This window comes from Vanellus vanellus (genome assembly GCF_965231255.1).
Source record: "Vanellus vanellus genome assembly, chromosome: 7".
Classification (NCBI taxonomy): Eukaryota; Metazoa; Chordata; class Aves; order Charadriiformes; family Charadriidae; genus Vanellus; species Vanellus vanellus.
Window position 1 is genome coordinate 3,668,333 of NC_138912.1, and position 23,470 is coordinate 3,691,802.

General features: G+C 42.4%; 1 protein-coding gene across 1 annotated transcript in view; it reads left to right on the plus strand.

The window, feature by feature from the left end:
• LOC309674433 ((E2-independent) E3 ubiquitin-conjugating enzyme FATS) overlaps window positions 1-23,470 on the plus strand; it is a gene marked incomplete at both ends in the record, with an annotated part of 69,837 nt that overhangs the window by 26,556 nt on the left and 19,811 nt on the right. The window contains 2 exons of the mRNA XM_082486460.1: window positions 7,737-7,831; window positions 10,096-11,179. Coding sequence (XP_082342586.1) covers window positions 7,737-7,831; window positions 10,096-11,179 — 1,179 coding nt within the window. The remainder of the gene's footprint in view (window positions 1-7,736; window positions 7,832-10,095; window positions 11,180-23,470) is intronic.

A 23,470-nucleotide genomic window follows, 5' to 3' on the forward strand; every position in this document is an offset into this window, starting at 1 on the left:
CTTACCGTCAAATTCTGTGCATGTTAGGACCTTTACATGAATGCACATAATAGCACTAAAATCACTCTTCATAAATATAATTTTTGGCTGCAGAACTGCTTTTCCTTTGTTTGCTTACGCATAGTATTTGTCATGTTTACAGTCACTTAAGAATTTTCTGGCTATCTTAAGCATTCTTGTACTTTCAGAAAGGGACGTGATCTTTAAAATGTGGATGTCTTAACAACGTGCTGTGAAGGGGACTTTGAGAGTGGTGGAGGATCCTTTCCAATAGCTCTTTCTGTATGACATTTTTCTGTTAGTTACATCTTTATTTTGAAAATACATTAGGCGGTCAGTGGTCAATAAGCCAAATAATGTTACAGTCGGTACTAATGAATCTCAGTGCAGGGATCCGAACGAGGAATAGTATTCAGAATGCCTTAAAATTAGAGATAAGTAGAACCCAAAACATTTAAATGCTGATTTTGCTTGGACTCTCCTCCTTTCTTTGTCTCTATCTCTGGTCTACCTTCTTTTCTGTACAAACTACTGGCACACCTAGTGTTCATACTTAAATGTTTTATTCAAGTTGGTGTAACTCGAAAGTCAGTGTTACATATTTCTTACATGAAAGAGCAGGCCCCCTTGCTCTTGGTTTTCCTCCTCTCCTGCCTCCTGTGCCAGGCCAGTGACAGACTTTCAGAACCCATCAGCCCTTCATCTCCATTTGGTTGCCATCAATCTGCTTTTTCACGCGTGGTCCCAAACATCACCTCCAGGACAAAACCCCTCCAGGTGATTCCTCTGCAGATGCTGCTTCCAGAGCTGCTGAAGCCCCACAGGAAGACTTATTTATAAAATCCCAAGTGACTTTTTAGTGTCAGCAGCTTTCCAAAAAAGTGAGATGGCCACTGAACAGGAACTTTGACAAGAAAGAGCAATCACGTTTGCCAAGATTATAATCATAGAATAGTTTTGGTTGGAAGGGACCTTTAAAGGGCATCTAGTCCACCCCTTCTTACAATAAGCAGAGACATCTTCTACTAGATCAGGTTGCTCGGGGCCCCCGTCCAACCTGACCTTACCTAGAGGATAGTCCTCTTCAAGGAGAGTTTGGGTTTTTTTCACAATCTCTCATTGCTTTGCAAAATCCTCTTAAGAAAACGTATCCGAAGTATACAAAATTATCCATCTCCCAGAATCCTGGTGAAGGATATGGACAATATTGCATTGCTTTTAACAGTGCAAAGAGATTGGTGGAAGCCAGTCCCACCAGTCATCAAAGTGTGGGGAACCATGAGGCTTCAAGATCTCTGTTGCTTGGGTCATCCACGTTGGGGAGCTCGATGGCTTGCTTCTTGCCTCCAGTTCTTCCTCCCACTGCCACAGGAATGGGAACCTGTGACGTTCATGACATCTCTTCCGTTTCTGCAATGAAACTACTGAAGAAAAATTATGAAAGAGAATGATTTGGCTAAGTAACTGTTATCCCTTGTGATCCGCCCCAATTCTCCATGCCTTACAGGTATTCTTCCTCTAATACCCTGTCTTTGAGCTCCCCATTCCCCTCCTACCACATTTTATAAAGACCTCAGAGGAGCTCCAGCATCCAGCAGGGAGCTCCAGTGACACACCACGTTATTTAGACTGAAGAAATCAAACCTATGTCAGTTAAATCTTCCTGTGTACTCCCATTTGAGTCCTTGGCCTGAGTTATGTTCACAGAGCTGGGCTTCAGCAGGTTTGGTGAGAGCCTCACTGCTGCTAGGGACTGAGATTTGTCAGCCTAAGCTTATGCTGGAAATGTGTTCCTCCCCGTACCACTGAAAATTAAAAAAAAAAAAAAAGGGGGGAAAAAAAAGAAGAAATAAAATTTGGAGGTTGAGGAGAAAGGGAAAAAGGAAAAAGTGAAGAATGTTCTTAGTTCTGTCTCTGTGTGTGTGATGAATATGCTGGGGGTGATTCCCCACTTTATTTTATTAACTGAAGATAAAGTATAATAGCAATACATAATGAAAACACAATATTTTTTCTCTTATGCATGGGTTTCAGGATATAATTCCGGTGCTCTTTCTAGCCCCCTGATGAGCACCTTGCTTCTAATAACACGGATAATGAGAGATTTACGACTTCTGGCTTTTTGATAGCAGACCAGAACTCATTTGTCCGTTCTGTGGCGGATCCTGTAATCATCTCTGCAGGCAGCCAGCTACAGCTCCAAGGTGTGCAAGCAGGGAAAGATAATTCAGTTAACAAATCTCATGATGCTACTTGTAATAGAAGAAAATCCATCCTGACATCTTAAAAAAATATTTTTCTATTTTGTTTACATAATGAATCCTGTTCAGACTGAAATGATTTCAGGCTGTTTTCCGTACTCTGATTTGAAAATCTTCCCAATAAAGCTGCCTTAAAATGCTGTTATCTTTGTGCAACTGTGTTCAAGTACTTTCTTTTGTGGCAAGGTACTTGTTTGTATTGGTTTGGCTTTTTTCACGACAAGAAAGATTTCCAGAAAAGTGTTGGCAGCTGCTTTCTCCCCTTTTAAATCTATACTGCTGTTTGACCCCCATTGTAAGTAGGTGCGTGCTACTTCTTATAAGTTCAGCAAAGATGCTTTAACAGGACTGAGGTACTCTCCCTTTGTCATCCTCTCTTGATGGGTAAGTACAGTGTGGTCTCTAGCTGTGCTCGAGCGATCGGGATGGCATCGTGTGCTCCTTAAGTATCTTAGTGAAAACTGCTGTCTCTTCTTACGTGAGGGTAGCTGGATGTCAAATCCTGCAGAGATGAAATTCAAGTGAATTTTCATGATATTGTGAGAGAGTAAAATCCACATGTGGCTATGGGGCTGCCCTCCTGCCCTGCCTGTGCCCCGTCTTCTTTAGGATGCTGCCTTCAGACCATCGTCAACACACCACCTTACCTCTTCCTTGAACTTAACATCACTTCTGAAGGCTCAGGATGATGTCCTTGAAGGATGGCAAGACTGTGCCTGTGCCAAGGCTTTCTGGAGACGCATCACTCTCTCCACCGACAAGTAAACACAGCGTTCACCAGCAGATTCCCCATAAATCAGTTTAATATCAACAAGGACTTCGGTGTAAGATAGGATTTTCAGCATTTGTCTGTCTCTACTTTTAGTACCGAGCATGTGAACTTTAGCTTCATTGTTCAGTTTTATTTTTGGATGACAATAATCTCTGCATTTTCATGATATTCTTTCTTTATGACACATGAAGAAGATCAGGAGATGTGGATTTGGTTCTGATGTTCATTCTGACTTGGCTTTCATCTTAGATATATCTGTAATGTCCGGATGGTTATTCCGGATGACTCACTTTAGATCTGAAGAAGTGAATTATGATCTCTCCCAGCCCTTACTGAGAGGGAGCGTGGTGAATCTTTAATGATGACACTCTTTTCCTCAAGGCTTCCTCAGGTATTTGAATTAAATAAGTCACAAGAAAATTTAAACAAATCCAATGTTTTAAACAGAATAAAGTAGAAATGAACTCCTCCAAGTTGATTTTTAAAAAGGGAAAAAAGGAAGACCCACGGAACTACAGGCAGTTAGTCTCACCCACGTGCCTGACAAGATCATGGAGCAGATCCTCCTGGAAACTATGCTAAGGGACATGGAAAATAAGGAGGGGATCGGTGACAGCCAATGTGGCTTCACTAAGAGCAAATATAGCCCCCTATAAAGATCTTATAGCCCCTTCCAGTCCCTAAAGGGGCTCCAGGAGAGCTGGGGAGGGACTCTGGATCAGGGAGTGGAGCGAAGGGACGAGGGGGAATGGTTTCACACTGAAAGAGGGGAGATTTAGACTAGATATTAGGAAGAAATTCTTGACTGTGAGGGTGGTGAGACACTGGAACAGGTTGCACAGCGAGGTGGTCGATGCTCCATCCATGGAGGTGTTCAAGGCCAGGTTGGATGTGGCTCTGAGCAACCTGATCTGGTTGAAGATGTCCCTGCCTATGGCAGCGGGGTTGGAACTTGATGATCTTTAAGGTCACTTCCTACCCAAACCATTCTCTGATTGCGTGATTTTAATGATATCGTTTACCTGTTGATAATTTACAATAGGAATAATGTATAGAAGAAGAACACTTAAAAAAAAGTTTTATGTGATGCCAAAGATATTGCATCAGCTGAGTGATTGCTCTGATGCCTGACCCTGCAGCCAAGCTATCAGTGTCCCCTATCTCCTAGGTCCTGAGAGGGGAAATTGAGCATTTTTGGGTAATCAAAAGTGCTGACCTGGGGACTGTAAGGACCCTGCTGCCATGGACCTTTGAGGGAGCCTGAGTCCCCTCGAAGTCATGACAGAAACTGGAGATGAGGCCAGGGTCACTGGTCTAAAATCATTCCAGCTCTGCCCAGTGCCACTCTGGGTGTCACCAAACGACCCCCCCCTACTGTGGCAGTCTGTCTGTGTCTAGAAAAGGCCGGAAACACTGGCAAAATAGCATTATCCGTGGACCGTTTTCATGTGTGTCTCAAGTGTTGTACAAAACCTCCGCTGGCTACAAACTGGGCTGTCCCGTGCGTGCCAAATATTCGCGGTACACTATTTTTCACCAGCACCCTCACCTTTGCAGTCCATCTGTGTTTTAGCAAGCTGATTTACAAGTACATCTTTTCTGAATCATTATCTGAGCTGCCTGCCAGTTGGCCCGAGGCAGACATCCAGGCACTCGAGACTGGGAGAATCGGTTCCAGCTGCACTCCGTAATTAGGAAAACCCTGGTCTGTAGCCGGATGTCCAGATGCCTTGCCAAGGAGAGTATCGTTTGGTTCAACAAACAGTGTTTGTGAGGAAAAAAAAGTAAAAAGAGCGAAGATGTAATAGGACAAAGTTCACATGCCAGCAACTGCTCCTCTATTCCTCATCGCATCTCCCGTTTGTAAGCTGGAGAGGTGGGTCACGGCGGGAAGGGAAGGTCTGGGGAGGTTAAACAAATCCTCAGGATTTCAACTCAGATAGAAATAAGTTTCTCGTACTCCCCACAGAGGTGGAAAGCACTTGAAATGCCATTTCTTTCATGCTTTCACACCAGGGAAAAACTGAACTTTGCATTTTGTTGTGTAACAGGAGTTACAGTGCAATGTGTTTTGTCAGCAATAAGAATTTGTATGAAAACCTCTGTATGTGCCATATCTCAGCTAAAACCTTGTGCTCCCTGAAGTGTCTTCATTTCAAACACGGATTCAAGCTCTTTAAAAGTTTGGTTTTTGTTTTTTTTTTCGCTTGCTCTGTTGACATGAATTAACAAATGTGAAGCTTCCAAGAACAGAGTTAATAATATCATGAAAAATACCAGAGCTTTTGCCACCAGTGCCATTTAATCTATCTCTGCAACTAGTTGAAATGACTTGCTAAAATTCTGAGTGTTTTCCAACAGTAGGATTCCCATAGTAATATGAGAATGCCATTGCACAGGATATGGCACAAAACGCAATGCAAAACTCCACTCTGGATGATTTAGCAAAGAAAATAAAAATTTCCTCCTCTTCTTTCCACCTCACTTATTCCTATCTCTCCTGCTCCAGAAACAGCTACTTTTTAAACAAGCAAGAATTAAGTAATCCGTTCCAAGGAATCTGTGTGAAATTGGAAGGTCCTACCTACAGATTATTGCTAATTACAGGAGATTACTTTGATAAGAATAATTTACGTGTTTTATGCTATCTACTGTGTGGACTTTGACAACTTGTTCTTGTTTGGCCCTGTAGTACTCAGTGTTTCTCGTGTTCAGAAAATACATTTGAATGAAATTCATGAAAGGCCATCTGGCAAAACAGGCCTGTCTGGATCTGATTTATCTCCGGCCAGCCTTCTGGATTTCCTCGCGCACTGGTTGACATTCACAAGTTGATGTTCTCCTGTTGTAGCTTTGCAACTCGATATGAGATAACTGCAGTTTTCTTACCGTACAGTGCTTGAGGAAAATAGTCATAACTTGGGTGAAGTTGTTGCTTTAATTACATATGTTTTGTTTATCAAACTTTTGGATTTTTCAAGGTCTTGCCCTAATTCAATCCAACAATTTCTCCCTTATCTTTCTCTGCAAATTATTCCCTACTTAGTTTAAAAAAGTGAATAAGACAGCGTATGTAGCAGCTCCTCGGTGTGTAGGTATTTGCATGGAACTCACCAGAGTGGTGATACGCTGAGAATATCCTTTCCATAATGCTGACCCAGCAGTTATCCCTATCCCGCTGCTCGTGGATGCAGGTGGATTTTGTCCTTCGCTGGAAGCACAGCAGCTCCTTCTCGCTGTGTACCACAACCGGGTGAGGAGCAGGCTCCAAGGGCATCTTGGCGGTGTTTTGTGCCAGCAGTTATCGTGATGCAGTCCTAGATCAGGTTCATTGCATTTTCACTGATTGTAACTGTGCATTATTTCTTTGCCAAAAAATGTGCAGTGCGCTCTCTGCTCTGGCTATTTTCTGGATTCTCTTTTTTTTCCATACTGTGGCTAATGAGTCCGGCTGTTTTCTCTGTTGCTCAGGACCTTCCTTTGCTCAATGACAGGAACAAACCTCTTTTTTTCATGCTAGCTATGAATACACACAGTGGCATTGGCATCTTGGAGCTGTGCAAATAAAGTATTAAAGTGTACCTTAGCGTACTTTATTCAAGCAGAAGGTTCATAAAACATCCTGTTAGTGTTTTGTGATTGCCGTTCTGTGGCGGGATCAAGGAGATCTCTTGATGGAGGACAGACCTGACACCTTCCCCCTCTTTCCCTTCTACTCCTCAGCCGCACCCAGGGAGATGAAGCCATGGTGCTACGGTGAATATGCTTTAATGAACACTTCTTAAAGTGGAGTTGATTTACATTCCTTTGTTAATAAAATGTTTACAAGTAAAATGAAATTTTGAGTAGTAAAAAACTAAGCAACTTCTGTGGCAAGCTGTCCAAGTGAGAGAAAAAAAGAAGTCCTACTGGTGGTGTGGCTTGTTGCTATAAAGCAACAGCCAGTAATGTCAAGAGATTTCAGTCCAAATAGAGAATTTTTGAAAATTAATTTTGCATGCTTATTACAAAGCAGAAAGTAACGTAATTTCTGGCAAAGCTCTTGACAGCAGACGTAATGCATCGTTGCGATAGCCCAGGCTCCGTGTTATATGGAATTAGCTCTGCGTAAAAAGCTGCAGACAGGCTAGTGCCCACAGAAAACAAAAGGTGACAAAATCAGAGACTGATGTACCGATGTAATAGTTATTACTGAACTAGAAAAGTTACGATGTAATAGCATTTGTGAATATGATTAAAAATTGCTGCCGTTGTCTAAATGTGAAGGTGACTTAGTTCAAACGAAACCAAACTCGCAGCATCCAGCCCATTAACGTGCTCACTTGTGCTCCCAGTTCCACAGGCTACACAAAAGTGACATTTGTTGAAATCCGCCTTTCCCATCTTCCCCAATTCCTCCACCCTCATGCCTGAAGCCACGGAAATCAAAAGCAGAGATATTCAAGCTTTGGATCAGCCCTGAAGGCGTTGTGAGACCATCCACGAACGCATCGTTGCAACAGGATCCCAGGGGTGCTTCACGTGCTGCTCCTGGGAAGGGGGAGAAACAGGATCCCTCCCATAACAAGATCCCAGGGCAATCGGATCACTTACAGTAGCTCTTTCCCTCCTGTTTGCACTCCATTTAAACCCCCATTTCCAAACTCATCTCCTCCAGGACATTGAAAATAACATGACTTTCTCTGCGTTGTTTTTTTCTCCAGGAGCAACACGAAAGCCATGGGGCGTTGATGGTCAGAGGACATGCACAGGCCTTCAGCGGGAGACCGCTGCGGAGAGAAAACCAAGCCCTACCAAGGTAAAATAAATAAGTTATGTTTAGATAGCAGTCAGCAGAATGCACTCAGGTTTAAAAAACAATCGCTGATTGCTGAGCAGTGTATTTGGACTTGGTCTTGTTTAGCGAGGCTTAGCTTAGGCAGCAGAAAAGCCAAATAAAATGATGGCTAAATGTTGGGATTCAACGTGCTATCGGCGAGGGGGGAAAAAAATGCATGTTTTCTTGGGGAAGAAAAGTTGTTAAAAACACTTCAGGAGAGTAAATCAAGTGATATCCCAAATATCAGTACACTCTGTCTCAGATGTTCTCAGGATAAAGCCTGAGGTTTTCAGTTCACCACAATTACTTTATGTAAGTGCGTATTTTTTTTTTTCACAAGATGCAGTGAAGCTTGAAAATTCCCAACAAGCATCGGATCAGCTGGTCAAACCTTAAAGATCCATTTCTTTGTCAAAGGTTGGGAGGAAGGAATAATACATATATTCAAGCAGAAGAGGGAAAAGGGAATTATTTATAATATTGGTGCATGAGTTTGAAGCTAATCGGGAGCATTTTTGACACGCCTTTGGACTCTTGCAGCATGTCTCCATCTGTGCAGCCCTTAACAAAAGAAATAAATGTCAAATTTACTACTGGAGCATGAGAAACGCATCCAAAATAAAGTGTTTCAAGAAACATTCTTCTTTGGTGCCCTGTAGAAATCTCGGGAAAGTTTTGGAAGGCATGCAAAGGTCTTAAACCTGTAGGTAGAAGTAAACGCAGTGCAGAAAATATGAGGCAAATGTTGTTACAAAGCATGAAAGAAACAAAGGAGGAAGAAAATGCTTTCCCCGGGGCTGCGAAATTATTGAATTGTCCAAACCACAGGCAGCTGGTTTAAAGAGTTGATAAAATTTACCTGGCACTTCACCTCGTTAATAAACTCTTGATCTAACTCTCCCTATTTGGGTTCCCAAATCAACCTTCCCGAGGGTTACAGAGGAGCCCGTTGTTTGTGTTGCTTCTATGGACAGAGGAAAGGAGCGCAGGAATGGTGAAACCATTGGTGGGCTTCGGTGTAGGGTCCCGTCTCTGGCACCTAAGCCCTGAGAAGGATGACCCTGGCACCTGGGAGGTCACAACTCTGTCACTCGCATAGTCTTCCTTAAGGAAGAAAATTAGTACTTTTTGTGAAATACTTGTCGAGTACTGGGATTGGTTATCAGATGATGGGAGCCCAGATATGACCGAGACGAATTCATAACAAGCAGGGGCAGTACAGCTAGCGAATGGCACCTAAACCCCGAATGAACTTGACTGAGCTTTCATTATGGAACTAATCCTCAGAATTTGCATGCCAATTCAGTGGGTTTTTTTTCTATTGGGATCAGGAGCTCTAGGAACACAGGGCAGGAGCAATCTAATCAGCCAATTTACAACAGCAATGAGATTAGGCCAGATGCTTTATTGCATGTGACTTATGTGACCAGCCAGGTGGATAATAATAGCAGGAGATTTTAAACTCAGGTTTACTCTTTGTTGGCTAGCTTCAATGTAAAAGCACTTCCTTTACCACATCGAGTGAAGTAATGTACGGTCTATCAAGACAGATGTTTACTGTCATGGTTGGAAAAATGAATCTGGGCCCCTGTCAATCAGTCTTGGACATATGTGTTTTTACATCATTGATGGGTGTCACCAAGAAATGATAAGCAAGAGGGAACTAATGAATTAAAATGGCACCCGGAGCCCTTATAGGAAATTATATCACTTGTGGGAGGGATCATGGATAAGTTTTCCCATGCTTGTAACCGGTGAGGTTATTGGGGAGTTGTGACCCTGGTGCCCACATCCTCTGCAGCATGTGATGGCACACGTGGACCTTCAAGCTAATGATCCATAACATAATAAAACGCATTTTAAATTCCAGCAGACCATCATGAAAGAGCAGTTTAGAGTCTGACACCGGCAATTGTCTTTGACATGTCCATATTTAAAGAAACATAGCAGCCACAAATCCCAGCTGCGACAATGGGTTAAATACTGAAAATAATAGCATAGAATACACATTTTTAATTTTAATATTTTTTTGCAACAGAGCGATGAGGTTTTTATGGAAGTATCCCAGACAATTCAGAACTGGTTTCAAGAGCGTGTGTTTTTCAATGACAAAAAAGTTAGGATGAATAGAAAGTTAACAAGGAATCTCAAACAAAACTGTCTACTGTGATAGATGGTAGATGAGAAACAGTTACATATATTATGATGGCATATGTTGATAATTTGAATCTTTTCATTTGCAGGAATCTCTGTCATCACAAAATACAAAATTGGTTTCCCCGATACTTATTTCACAGATGATTGATGAGAATAAATCAAAAGAAAATTGGCCCGCTTTGCCTATGCACTCCACGATCCCCCAGCCCAGTGCCTATCACACGAAGCAATCTTTGGCTAACCATGGTTCAGTCAATATTAATAGAGCATTTATGGTACTCCCCAGCAGATTAGAAATTCAGGCATCTTTAGGTGATGCCACATCTCCATCGGGCTCTCCCATCACAGAGGAAAAACAGTGTCAAAACCGGCAGAAAGGGTTTGCCTCCATAACTATTACAGCCAGGCGTGTTGCTGCAGGCTCCGCCGACCCGGCACGTGGAGCTGGGGCTGTGCAAGAACCCAACGCCGTGTCCCCCACCTCAAGTGAAATCCCTGCTGCCCTCCGTCGCTGGCCTCCGCTGGGCCACGCAAACCAAAATGTCTCTCCATTAAAGGTTTCTGAACCTTGCTCACACCTAGGTGAAGAGCCACGAAAGCGGATTTTTGACCCTGGAAACCAGGAGAATGGCGTCAGTCTTCAAAGCAGTGACGGGAGAGAGAAAGTACCACCTTCATTCATCTCATGTGTCCACCTTCAGGTTTCTCAGCAGTGTCCAAATACCATCTATTATTTAGACAAGTCACTCAACGTGTGCATTGACCAACCTCGAATTAAATGCCAAAAAATTCACAGATCAGTGTTGTCCTTCAATATAAATTGCAGTTCGTCTAGATTAACAGCAGATGGAGTAGATGGCATAGCTAATGGAGACCCAATAGAGCAGATACTTAAGACAAAACTCCTACGAGAAAACAAGACTCCACTCGGATCAAACTGGAGTGCAGACTTAACAGAAACTAATGTAATTAACAGAGCGACGACAAATGAAGACTATTTGGGTAGCGCATACCCTTTGCAAAGTGTCTTTGTCTCTGAACTTCCACTATTTGTAGATATATCCAGAGGACCTAATAACGTAGTAACAACAAAGAAAGATGATGATAAGCAATCTGGCAGCTATCACACTACATTTTCTCTCCAGCTTCCTAATTCAAGTGATAAGACAGGTAAGAATTTCCGGAAACCTCAGTCTGGTGGAGCAGAGGTTCAGGCTGGAACAGACCCACCACGATGGTTTTATGTGAGCAGATAATAGTAATCTTTGCTTCTGCAAAGGCATGGTGAGTCAGAGCACAACCCAGATGTTTTCAGTTCCAGGACTACCATGAATATATTTGCCCTGCTAGTGATGCACGCTACTCATCGGAGGATAGAGAAAACTCTGTGTTTTCTGCATTGAATCTCTATTTTTAACCATTTATAACTGCTTTTTTTTTTTTTCTCCCAGCAACATGCAAGCGCTTAGCCCTTGAAAATTTCTTTGTATAAGGGCTGAATTTCAAGGCGTGAGATTAAGAAGGAGATGGCTTCACTGAGCTTGGTTTTGTGTGCCTTGCAATTAGAAATGATCATTTTCAGGTTCCATTTAGAAGGCTATAGTAATAACCCCAGGCCTTTATAACTAATGGCTCCAGGGAACTGGTTTGCAAATCTTTTAACACGTTCGTTTCGAACATCTCCAAGCATTTTGCAAACATAACGTTTTCTTCGCAACGTTGCTCTCGGGGAAGGGAAAGGTACTGTGGGGACCGCTTCGTGCCCAGAGTGGTACAGCTTCTGCTGCGCTGGGCTGTAGCAGCAATTTTACAGTGCACTTGAATAACCACAGCTGAGTTTATTGACTCTCCAGGAAGGGAGTGCGGATGGGAAGAATGTCAATGAGCGAGTCTGGTTTTTAACAAAAACACTGAGGTTAAAGCTTACCCCCCATGTAACCTGCGACCTTGGGCTACATTTAATTGCAATTACCATGTTCTAATATGGCCTTTTTGATCTAAGGGTCAGTATATGAACATAAGCTACTTCCTAAGATGCCTTTGTACCTTCATCTTCCCAGTGAGCACATGGAAAAAAAAAAAAAAAAAAATGAAAGATGAGAAGTTGTGTGCTGACTCATGGGCTGGACAAGGTACAAAACCTGGGCTGCACCATCCCTTTGCACCTTGCTGTCACTGCTGCACTCGCTTTCCCGTGCCCGAATACAACGGGACAGCTCTTGCAGTTGTCAAGGTGCAGACGGCGAGACGGCACTGCTTTATTCAGAGGTCTCCTGCTTTAACCTTTAAGAAAATTATCTAGAGAGCCAGGATTTTCCTCAGAGAAACCGGCGGTGTCAGTAACTCCGGAGTCAGACCCTCAAATAAAAGCCGCGGGGGTCTGCAGGGTGAGGAACCCCTCAGGCTGGCTGTAGAAGAAAGCAGGAGATAAAACATTTCTTTATGTTTATAAGCGTAATCCAGGGTGTCTGTTGTTGAAGGGGAGATGGCACAGTGGGGAGCAGGAGAGGGACGATGCCAACCGGTGCCAAAGCAAGGAAGAAATGCAAAGGGGTGAGGGTTGGTGAGGACCTTCCCCTGTCTGACACCAGCAAATTATGCGCTTCAGCTTTGGACCTCATTGAATACCGTCCTAATTTCAAATAACAACGTCCTCCTGAAGTATCCGTAGAACGTACTATGCATTCAAGGCTTTGTTCGACACAGTCTAAGGTGTCTCTGCGATACACCCCAGAAACAAGGACTGGAATAATAACGAGGCTTCCCTGGGCTTGGTAATACAGTGGGGGTCATGAAAGAATCACTTTTACTAGAAGTAATTAGAAAGTGAAATAGGACATGGTTCCACGGTTTTACTAAAAAGAGGAAATAAGTGAGGTAACCAGCTGAGAAATACGGGTTTCTGAAAAATGATTTCCACCATTTGTGTACACAAGAATACAGGTGTAAATAAACATGGGAAGTGTTACCTTTTTAACTGCTTCCACCTTTTGTGTAAGCAATAATGTAGAATATAAAGATATATATTTCTCTTGATCAGACCTTTTGTAATATAAGAAGGTGTTTATCAGCTTACTACAACTTTCCTGTGTGAAATTCGTACAAACAGCCAGAATAATGCTTCAAAACAACAGTCTTTCTCACCAGGATCCCGAAAGTAATGAGCTCTTGCGTAGCCGTCAGCCATTAAATGTGACAAATCATAAGAAACCCAGTTAAACGCATGAGACATCCGCACTGCTCATTAAAATGAAAGGCAATTGGTACGATTTTAATCTGGGAGAAAATGAAAAAATGAAAAAATGAGTTCCCTTTAGTTCTGGAAAGGGGTGAAGCAAAGGAGAGAAGTGATCTCGTAGGTCCCATACTCGTTTCTGGTGCAAATCTGTTACAGTCCTACAGCCTGTTGTGTGTTTTGTTCCTGGACTAGTTTTAAATATCTGAAGAAAGCTATAATGGGACACAGTTGCCTTCCTGCATTTTGCTGAGGCACTTCTGTGCATACAGCTTAAAATTACAAGACCTGGACTGCAAGATGCTGCTTTACGAGCCAAGCGAAATGGCTTCCCTATCAGCAAAAAGTCCTTCGTACCATTACAGATTCCCAACTCCTTCAGATATTTTTTTCTCCAGTGTTTACTCGCTCAAATCCCTTCATGTTAAGCTTTGGTCTGATATATGTTTACGCAATGAAACGTTTGTGTAATGAAACGTTTAAAAAGAAGGAAGAACTGGCAAAGAAGGGGCAATGAACAATTTTTGACACTGTGTTAATTCTTTAACATAGTTATCTTATGGATGAAGGAACTGCGGAGAGCACTTTGTCCGTCACATTTCTGATGACCCAGAAAGTTGGAGTTTATATTAGTTTGCAGCTGTAGGCAATACCTTCCTGCCAGCAGAAATACAAGTGGTAATAACATCACCATGGGGAAAAAAAAAAAAAAAAAAAAGAAAAATTACTTGCAAGGCTAGACTTTTCTGTATGAAATCTGTAAATGTAGTTTCCAGGATGTACAGGCTGCCTTATTAGGATCTGAAGTGGAACGAGCACCCAAATACTTCTCTGATTTACAGGTACTGGGGCCAGGTTTGCTGTTTGCTATAGGGCCGGTTGAGTCATAGCCTCTTTGGAGCGTCCTTTTTCTAATTTTTCATGTGGCTTCGCTAAAGTAATGATGACTCTACTTGCAGTATTACTCATGCTATTTCATGTTCAAATCCAAATATTCAAGACTTGGCTATACATGGACCTGGATAACCTAATCTAAGGCCCTGCTTTCAGCAGGAGGTTGGTCCAGATAATCTCCAGAGGTATATATTTCCACAATGTGCCACATATGAAAAGGATATTTTAAGAATATTAATGAAATGTAAATCTTGGGCTGTGCTTATGTATGGTAATTATACTTAGAAATCCAAATCTCTCAGACTCAGTTAGCGTTCAAAGCCATGTTTCATGCTATAGCATCCCAAGGATGGGACACGATCCTGTGATCTCACCGCTATGGACTGTATCTTCTACTGGCTCCTTTGCTTTGGGTACTTTACTTCCATTATCTGGCAAGAAATTGGGGTGTTAGAGCTGGAAAATCCATATTACAGGTGAAGTCAGACTCGAACTGCAGGAGGACATGGAGTCGTAGGACATAACTGTGGTTACTTTTAATGAGCGACCAGCGTTTAAATCCCTTGGGCAGCTTAAGGAACGTGTTCCCGTTAACGTGAAATGGCCCACCAAGAGCTGCACGACCCACCTCAGAGGTATGACCAAGGGTAAGCCCGGGCCAAGCTCCACGAGGTCCTTGTCACAGGTGATCGATGAGCATCACCCTGCCCTTGGTCACGGCTCTTAACAAGCTGTCAGAACTCGCTAACGCTGCTTTTAAGTGAATGCTGCGATTTCCTTTACTGTCTGTAGCTGATAAACACAAGGTAAATTAAAAATGAAAAGATTAGTCTTGTTTCTGATGAAGGCAAGAGTATTTTTAATCTTAATTTCTCACCTGCCTTTCATGAAGAATATATTCCACATGAATATCTAGTTTTCCATCCATCTTTTACAATATATTAGCTACTGGGCTCTATGCTGAATTATTAAAAAGGGGCAAAGAGAAGAAAACGGGACAACTTTAAATCCATTTTGACCTCTTGATTAAACAATGTCATGACTTTACTATGAAAGATTATAAATGCCAACACCTAAATTTATGTTTAAGCTTAGATAATCTTAAATGTCTTGATGCCTGAGCACCTTCACAAGCGTCAGCTACGTTATAAACAGGAATAATTTCTGCTAACACCTCAACTTTTATAACATCTGCACTTTTGTTTTTCTTTTGTTGTCATGCCCAAAACTGCTGTGCGGAGTTATTAAGGAAGAACAGCTGAGGTGGAGAGAGATGTCAATATGGTTTGGATGGTAGGTGCAGCGCTGGCTCCTGCAGCCCTACGCTGAGATACAGAAGATGCGAAGGGCGCACAAGGGCTGGGGGAGGGGGGGAGGGGATGACAAAAGGGCACCTCACAAATCACAGTCCTACGTAAACTACCCGCAAGTAGGGAAACCAGGATTATGAGGTACGCGTGAGCCAGCAATGGAAGGTGAATGTGACGCGATGGTGATGGTTGTCCCTGCGGACGCAGGGGGCAGTAAGTGAGGGCGCTGGGAGCCAGCCCAGGCACAGGGGGGGTCGGGGGGTGCACCGCCAGCGTCTCTTCCCCTGCAGACGTCAGGAAAGAAGCACTCAAGAAGGGGAAGAGCGCGTTCAAGTCGGTGAGCAAGGCAGATCAGAGAGCTGGTATTGTAGTTGCTTATACTTTTTCCCAAAGAGAATGGCAGGTGACTTGAAAGCATAATTTACTTAATTAAAGCAGCCCAAGACAGTGAATGGGGAAAACTGAGACGGGATCTGGGCTTTTGGGGTGTTGAATGGCCCCAGATGATTATAGGCTTCTGTTTCCTTCCTAAACAAGAGTTTTATTAACAAGTGCTGAAGCCAGCAGCATGCTTACTAAGGGGTAAACAACTAGACTTTTATTTGTTTCAAGAGATATTTTTTTTTTTTAATGTAGTGTGCATGCCTATATATATATATCCTTTTACTGGAGTAAAATCAAAACAGCGGGTGCTGTGGGATTTCCATAAGCTGCTACCTGCAAAGCAAAAAAATGTTTTCATTTTAAATACACATTGAAAAACCCGTGGTATTTGAGAGGTTTGTACATCAAGAAAATATTTGTAGGTCACCTTTAAACTAATAGATACTCATGGTAATCATGACGGGCTGATGTAGGCAATCTTGAGGCTGAAGACTATCAATAGTATTTACTTTCAATTATTAAATAGTATTTGAAATGTTGCGATGAATGAATGTGGCCTGTCTGGTGTTCTCACCTCATTTTCTGTTTATGGGAAAGTCATCACGCAATAACCCAGAGTACAAGATTAGTGTGTGTTGGGGGGCGAAATACATATATATCTCTCTCTATATGCATGAACAAGATATAATTAGAGGAAAGCTGTTCCTTACAATATGGAATTTATTGTATAGAAACTTGAGTAGCTACAGCTGATGCTAATTAACTCTCCAGCCTGAGAATGTGTACAGCAGTAGTGATGGTGAAGACAGGAGAAATATGAAATATGGCACAGAAGATTTTACTTTAGCTTGCACCTGCTAAGCACGAGGAGCCAAATCTTCAGCTGATGTCAACCAATAGAAATATCTGCCTTCAGAGGAGTGACACTGGTTTACATCAGCCGAGAATCTGGCCGGGGACATTACTGACTTGGCATTATGGACATAGCAGCTGGTGCCGACTTGTTAAGAACAAAGGACCACATGCCAAAAAGCCCATTAAAAGGAGCTCCTTTGATGTTTCACTTCATCTGGTATAAATTTAAAATGGAGGAGGCTGTCAGTTTTCCTTAGTCTAGACGTTTTGTGTCATTGGGTCTGTGTCACACTGCAATGTGACCTTCATGTACTGTATGAAACGCTGAGAAATCGAGGACTCAGTCCTTACAGATGTTGAAAAATCAGTGAGGAACTGGTAGTCCTCAGTTATGAGTGACTCTGGAAGATGCTGCCAGCCTTTGAGACAGACCCCGACGTGTGTGATGGGCAACAGGAGTTGCCTTTCCTCATCTTGGAGTTTTTTATTCGTTTTCAAAGGAAGGGGATGCCTCCTCTTCTCTGGAGGGCCCTTTTATGCATATGGAGCACCAAGCTCTTGAGCTTTTCTCCTTGTTTCCAATGCCTGCTGCCAGTTTCCCCATCCTCTGGTGTAACAAAGGAAGGGGTGATGACACTCATCGGGTGTAAGAGGAGAAGCAAGGGATCAGTGTGGAGGGATATTCATTCTTACTCCACTTAATTAGAAAAGCTACAGGACTCAAAAGAGCAATGCGGACCTCTGCCCCGTCATGTGGATGCGCAGCTACCGTTGGAGGTCATAAGCATCAGATGTAAGCAAGAGGGAGAGGTGATGCTCTAGGCTGTGTAAGCCAAAGCTGCCCCTAGGCTGGTTTTTAGTGATGGCAATGGTGATTTGGTGGCATTGTGATGTCACGGTGATCCTGGCTGTGAATAGAGCACTCATGTTTTCCTATGGAGCTAGTTGTTCTTTAGTAATTTCTCTGCAGTTTTGGGCAACGGGCAGCCATGGAAGGGGGGTGGTGGTTGTTTTTTGTTTGGTTGGTTTTTTTTTTTTTTGTGGTTTTTTGGTGTGTTTTTTTTTTTTTTTCACTTGTTTAAGGGCATGACCATAAAACAATTTGACTGGAGCTGAAGGAACTCCCCACCTTTAGGAAGCATGCCTTTCACAGATTAAAGGCTCAGTTTTATGCTATGTAGCATAGCAATGATCCTGCTGGCTAGTAAAGACCATTGTTTCCCTCGAAGACAGAAGGATGTCTTCCCTGTTAACGGTGCTAAGTGTAGCATTTCTACGAGTGAAACCGATAAATTAGAATTATTTTCCCAGAGATGATCTTATTGTCTGCTGAAGATCCAAATTAAAGTTTGGCTTTCCTTGTTTCAGCATGTGAAAGGTAAGGGTTTGATTTTTCCACTGTTTTCCATCTTGTTCAGGGTGGACGTTTCTATCTTGAGCTGTCAGAGTTGGTAAAAATGTGAGACAATTTGAAGTGAAAGACTTTGGAGGGGGCAAGTCACTCGTTAGCACTTAGGGCAAGCACTGGAGGACTGAATACTAGAATCATTAAAATAATGATTAAGAGAAAGAGATGGGCTATGTGGATTCAGTGACTGCATTATGCCACTGGAGTAAAGGGCCTCATTTTCCCCTTATTCACACTTGGTTTAAACTAGAAGCAGCTCTTCTGCAGTCTGAAATGAGTACTTGGCTCAGTCTGGCTGCGGTAAATTATCAGAAAGAGCTGAACAACTAGGTGTCTTTGACCTGACGAGAATACCAAGTGGTCGACACATTTCTTACCTTGCAAATCACCATTTAAGTGTTCTGAATCATCCTGGATATTTTTTTTTTAAAGTCACACTGCATCAGATTACTCCTTTAGTCACTACAATAGCGCCTGATAGCTTCTAGCATGACATCCTTGAAATGCAAACATGGATGTCTAACTCTGAGGTTTTTGTTACGTGGATGTTACAGAGAATGTCTCATAAGTACAGCAGCAAATTTCAAAGTATTTTCAATAACCATTTCCATGGTTCTTAACAATACGAATAGACATCTTCTCGGTCTAAGGACCAGTCGCCTGGGAGCATTGGGTTTGTTAAGGCACAGCTTTGGTACAGCACTGCCCAAAAGGCATGACAAGAAAATGATGATTCGAGGCATGAGTCTAAAGTCTAAGATTGATTATCTTCAATGAGAAAATAATTACCAGGTGCTTGACCAACCCCCAAATTATGAAAGGTTTAATGAAAAGGGAATATTTTTCCTTTTATCCTGTCCCAGCACATAGGAAGCAAAGGGGAAAAATGTTAACAAAATATACAAATGCTATTGTCGACCAGCTGGGTATTGGGAACTCACTGGTGCAAGCAGTCGACTCAAATCATGTGGGTGGATTATTTCCTGACCACTAAAATATTCTGCAGCAATAATACACTCTCAAGATTCAGAGTGTAAGATGATCTCCTGCAGGTGCCAGGCAGGAGGAAGGTTTCCTTTTTGCTGGTGCAGTCATTGCAAAGTACACTCTTGTCCCACCAAACTTCTCCGTGTGCAGAGTCGGTGCTTCGTGTCCTGTCCCGAGCAGCGTGTTGCTACCCATTAGCTCCCTGAAATAAGTGGCGTTCCCTTATTCAACACCAAGAGAGGAGATTGATTAATTATTTGTAAAGCGTCTTGAGAAAATAAATTGGCAGTCACCGCAGAGAGACTTATTGTGAGGTGCCGTTGCTGCATTATGGGATTGTTTGCTCTGAAGCCAAGTCTTGGACTACTCTAATTTTGCTGAAAGCCTTCTGTAAACAAGCCATTTCTTGACATCAAGAGGCTCTTCCTACTTTGGACTGATTATAGGTTTGAAGCCTAATAGCTCTTAGGTACACTTGATAAGCTTTCTCCTTTAAATGATTACAACTTTCTGCAGTCAAATATTAGCTTTTGCAAAAAGAAAGCTTCTTCCTTCTGCGAAATGTGTCCACAGCTGTCAACGTCATTTAAAAAAAAAAAAAAAAAACCAGAAAAAACCCAACAACAACAACAAATATATCCAAACAACAAAAGAGCTAGCTAGAAAAAAAACCCAACCTTTTTTGTTAGAGATAATTTTTTTAATCTAGACTTTTAGCTTGAGGTGTTATTGATATAGCTGAGATAATTAAGCCTATCCTCCCCAGGCAGGCTGTTTGAGGAAGCATTAGTGTTGGTACAATGACATGTTCATTGGGAGTAACAGTCTGGCTGATTCTCTTGGTTCGAGCTTGCAAAGTTGCCCCGACTTTGCGTCTAGACAATTCTGGGAATGGAGCCCCAATTCTGGTCCCAGCCCTGTTTCTCAGGATCCAGCCCCAGGTTTTTACCAAAAAGGTAAATCCAAGACCTTGTTAAGCATCACATTTGATTAGGGAGCATGGGCAGAGCTACGTTACTGTCAGGACTTTTTGCAATTCAGATTGTTTCCATGGATGCTAATGCCGAACAGCATCTGACACTGCCTCTTGCAAGCGAGTCATTTGACAAACATCAAAAGCCAGTTAGGGGTGTAGGTGTCACGGCTGGTCAGCAGAAATTTTAGTAAAAACGTGTGAATTTTGTAGCGCTCCTTGCCAACTGACTAAGAGTGATATCTTCTCCTCGGCAGTGATCTGAACAATAAATTATCCATCCTATCTTCCATCCCTTGACAAACACTGAAATAACTAATAATATTGTCATTGCTCTCAATGTTTCCATTTTTCTGTGTTACCAGGCTGTTGAGATGATGCGATCTGTTTACTTACATCTAAGATTGTATGGTTTAGCTGTGGTAATGCTTGATTCGTGATAGGAATTGAGTCATCAGTCTTTGTCACCAGGAGGCTGGAGTCTTGGTTTGGATCACGGATCGCTGATTGCCTGCTTGAGGCACGTGTGGGCTCTGTACAACCTACGCCTACATATGCCCGGCTCTAAATCTTGAAGGAGGTAGAAGTTTCTTACATTTAAGGAACGTTAATTACTGCTCTTCTCTGCTTGGGGTATTGGCAGTGTCAGCTCCCATCACGGACATCTGGGAGAGGCTGGGAGCCCAGGGCATGGGGCTTTTATTAAATTTATACAAAAAAAAAACAAGCCAGCAGGTGGTCTGTAATGTAAAGGCTACCTACGGTGGCGATGTCTGATCTTGTTAATGACACACGGGGAATCACCGCCGTGTGTCTCCTTCCCCGGCCGCCTCTTGTCAGGCTTGCTCGGTGGTCGTGGAGGATTTGTAGCGCTGCGTCTGTTAAAAGGAGCTTCGGCCAATTTCAAAGAAGCGCTTTGTCGTGAATCATGAAAAATCCGCACTGCAAAGCTAGGAAGAGTGTTACATGAAAGCATGAAAAGCTGCATTATCCTGTTGTAAAGTGAAAAGAGGGAAAAAAAAAAAAAAAAGAAAAAAAGTAGTAACAATGGAAAAGTGGATGTTTGCCTGAATTGTCCGTGTTTCAAGGAAAGGCGAGTTTAACCTGCTGTAATGCAGGGTCACTTCCTGTTAGCAAAACCCCCCGAAGGGAGAGGGAGGAAAATGTAAAAAGATACTTTACAGTAAAACAATATGCTCATTTTACTTAGAGATCAAGGATTCTTGGAAGAAAAAAAAAAAAAAAGAAAAGAGCTATTGAAAACCTACCCCTGGTCTCACAGAATATTTTTAACTCCTCCAGTATCATATGGTTTTGACTAAGTTATTATTTAAAAATTGAACTGTTGTCTTTTTCTTCCTTGCACAGGGCAAAAATGACTTTTCTCCGAATGTTATTATGGTTTTGTTCCTTAACTTTTTCCCCTACAAGCAGCTGAACTTTTACAACCAGGATCTATACTTGCTGAATTTTATTAACGGAGTCATTCTGCTTTCTGTTTCTTCGAGTTTTGTTCTCCTGTATCTCCCAAAGCATTACACTTGCATGTCTTTGTTCATTAGTTTTAAAGTCTTTCTTCAGCTGGGATAATAGAGAAAACACATATTGCTAGTCATCCAGTTGCAATTCTAGCTATTCTCAGAGGGGCAGATATATTTCAAGTTTGGTGTGTGGGGATTTAGATATACAATTCCAGATAGTCTTAATGAGAGTAACAGCCCTAATTCCCCACACAGTATATTAGAAATGGATCCAGAACGTACAGAGTGAAATTCTGTGATCGTACCTTTGCCTTTCTCTTTTTTTTTTCTAAATATCATTTGCATCTGCATCCTTTAGTTAAGGTAATTGACAGCTGCTTTGAGGATGAGGGAGTTGATCTTTGGAGCCCATGTCTGGTTTGCTTTGCTGTGTTTTCCCGGGAATTGACTGCTCTTGGGTGTACCTTTTGAATTGAAAGGTTAATTCTGGAGGGAGTTAGAGGAAAGAATTTAGCAAATCGGCTCCGTTATTATTCTGATTGCCTTCGATGTTAGACAAGAACAAGGCGCACCTTTTCTTATTGCCTTAATTACCTACTAAAAAAAAAATCCCCACCATACTGTGCATCTTATAAGGATTAAGATTTAGTTATAATATTAGTACAAGAACTAAGGAAGACGCTTTTCATGCAGAAAGGATGCGGTGATTTTTTACCTGAATTTCGTAAGGAATCATGCTTTTTTTAACTCTTTCTTAGGCATCTTTTTGCTGTCATAAAATGCTAAGAAGCAGCCATCACCTTTTTCTAATTTTAGACCTTTCTTTCCTTCCTCTCCTAATCCACGTCTTTGTAGGGATTCCCCAGACGTTGTGGGCAGAATGCCACTGGTGGCATTTCTTTTAGCGGGGAAGGGGTGCTACTATGTGTAAGAAAATTCCTGGGCCTTAATTCTCAGTTCTTGAAGGCTGCTGTGCTTACACTTGGAAGCCAATATCCACAAATCGCTAGTTTGGTAGTTAGGAGTAAATGGAGTGTGAATACTCTCCGGGCAACTCTTCTTTCTTTTGTTCCGATCTATGCTCTAAGACGTTAGACGGGAGAGATGTGACTTACGGACAACTCCTATGCTCACTCTGGACTCCACTGTTTTATTCTGCTGCCTTGCAGCCCATTCTCACTGCCCTGACAGTTCCTGCTGTAGTTTTGGATGCCAATGCCCAGCCACAGCAAATAGCCTCTCCTGGGGACACAGCAGCGGTTTAAGCGCTCTGACAATCTGAGTGAAGAAGATGTTTGGCTTCACAACACACACATTTATTGCACAGACCGTTTCTTGATATGAAGGCAAATTATCTCCTACTGTGATTTTGCCTTGGATGAGCAGGAACTCTTTTCTCCTTTCCACTTTCTTCTCTTCTCTGCTTTCTGCCGGCCAGTAAACTATTTTAATTTAAAAGATGATTTAAGGAGATAATCTGTTTTCCATTCAAGTTCTTTCTGTAGCTTAGCTGCCCTCTTCCCCCCCCCCCCCCATCCTTCTAGTATCTTGGCTGCCTTTGTGAAAAGACTTCCTTCTCTGCCGCTCTGCAGTTACTTAATGCTACCTGCTGCTTTCTTCATCTTCTCCTACCGTGCTGCCTGTTTCTGCCTCCTCCCACAAACACTCTTTGATGCCCATGACCCCATTAATCTCTCCCAGTGCTTTTTCCCTTTATATGTCATAAAACATTTGTAGAAACACAGCGTGCAACTGCAGGTATGGGATCGGTCAGAGAATGAAGGAACAGATCGCTGTGTACGCAGGAGCTCCAACTGAGTGTAGGCACAGGATTGAGTCTATCCAGTTTGTTGAGAGTATTTGCATCAAAACTATTTCCATCTGAGAAGAGAGCTAAGTTTTGACCAAAGATAAGGCAAATATTTGCCATGTGT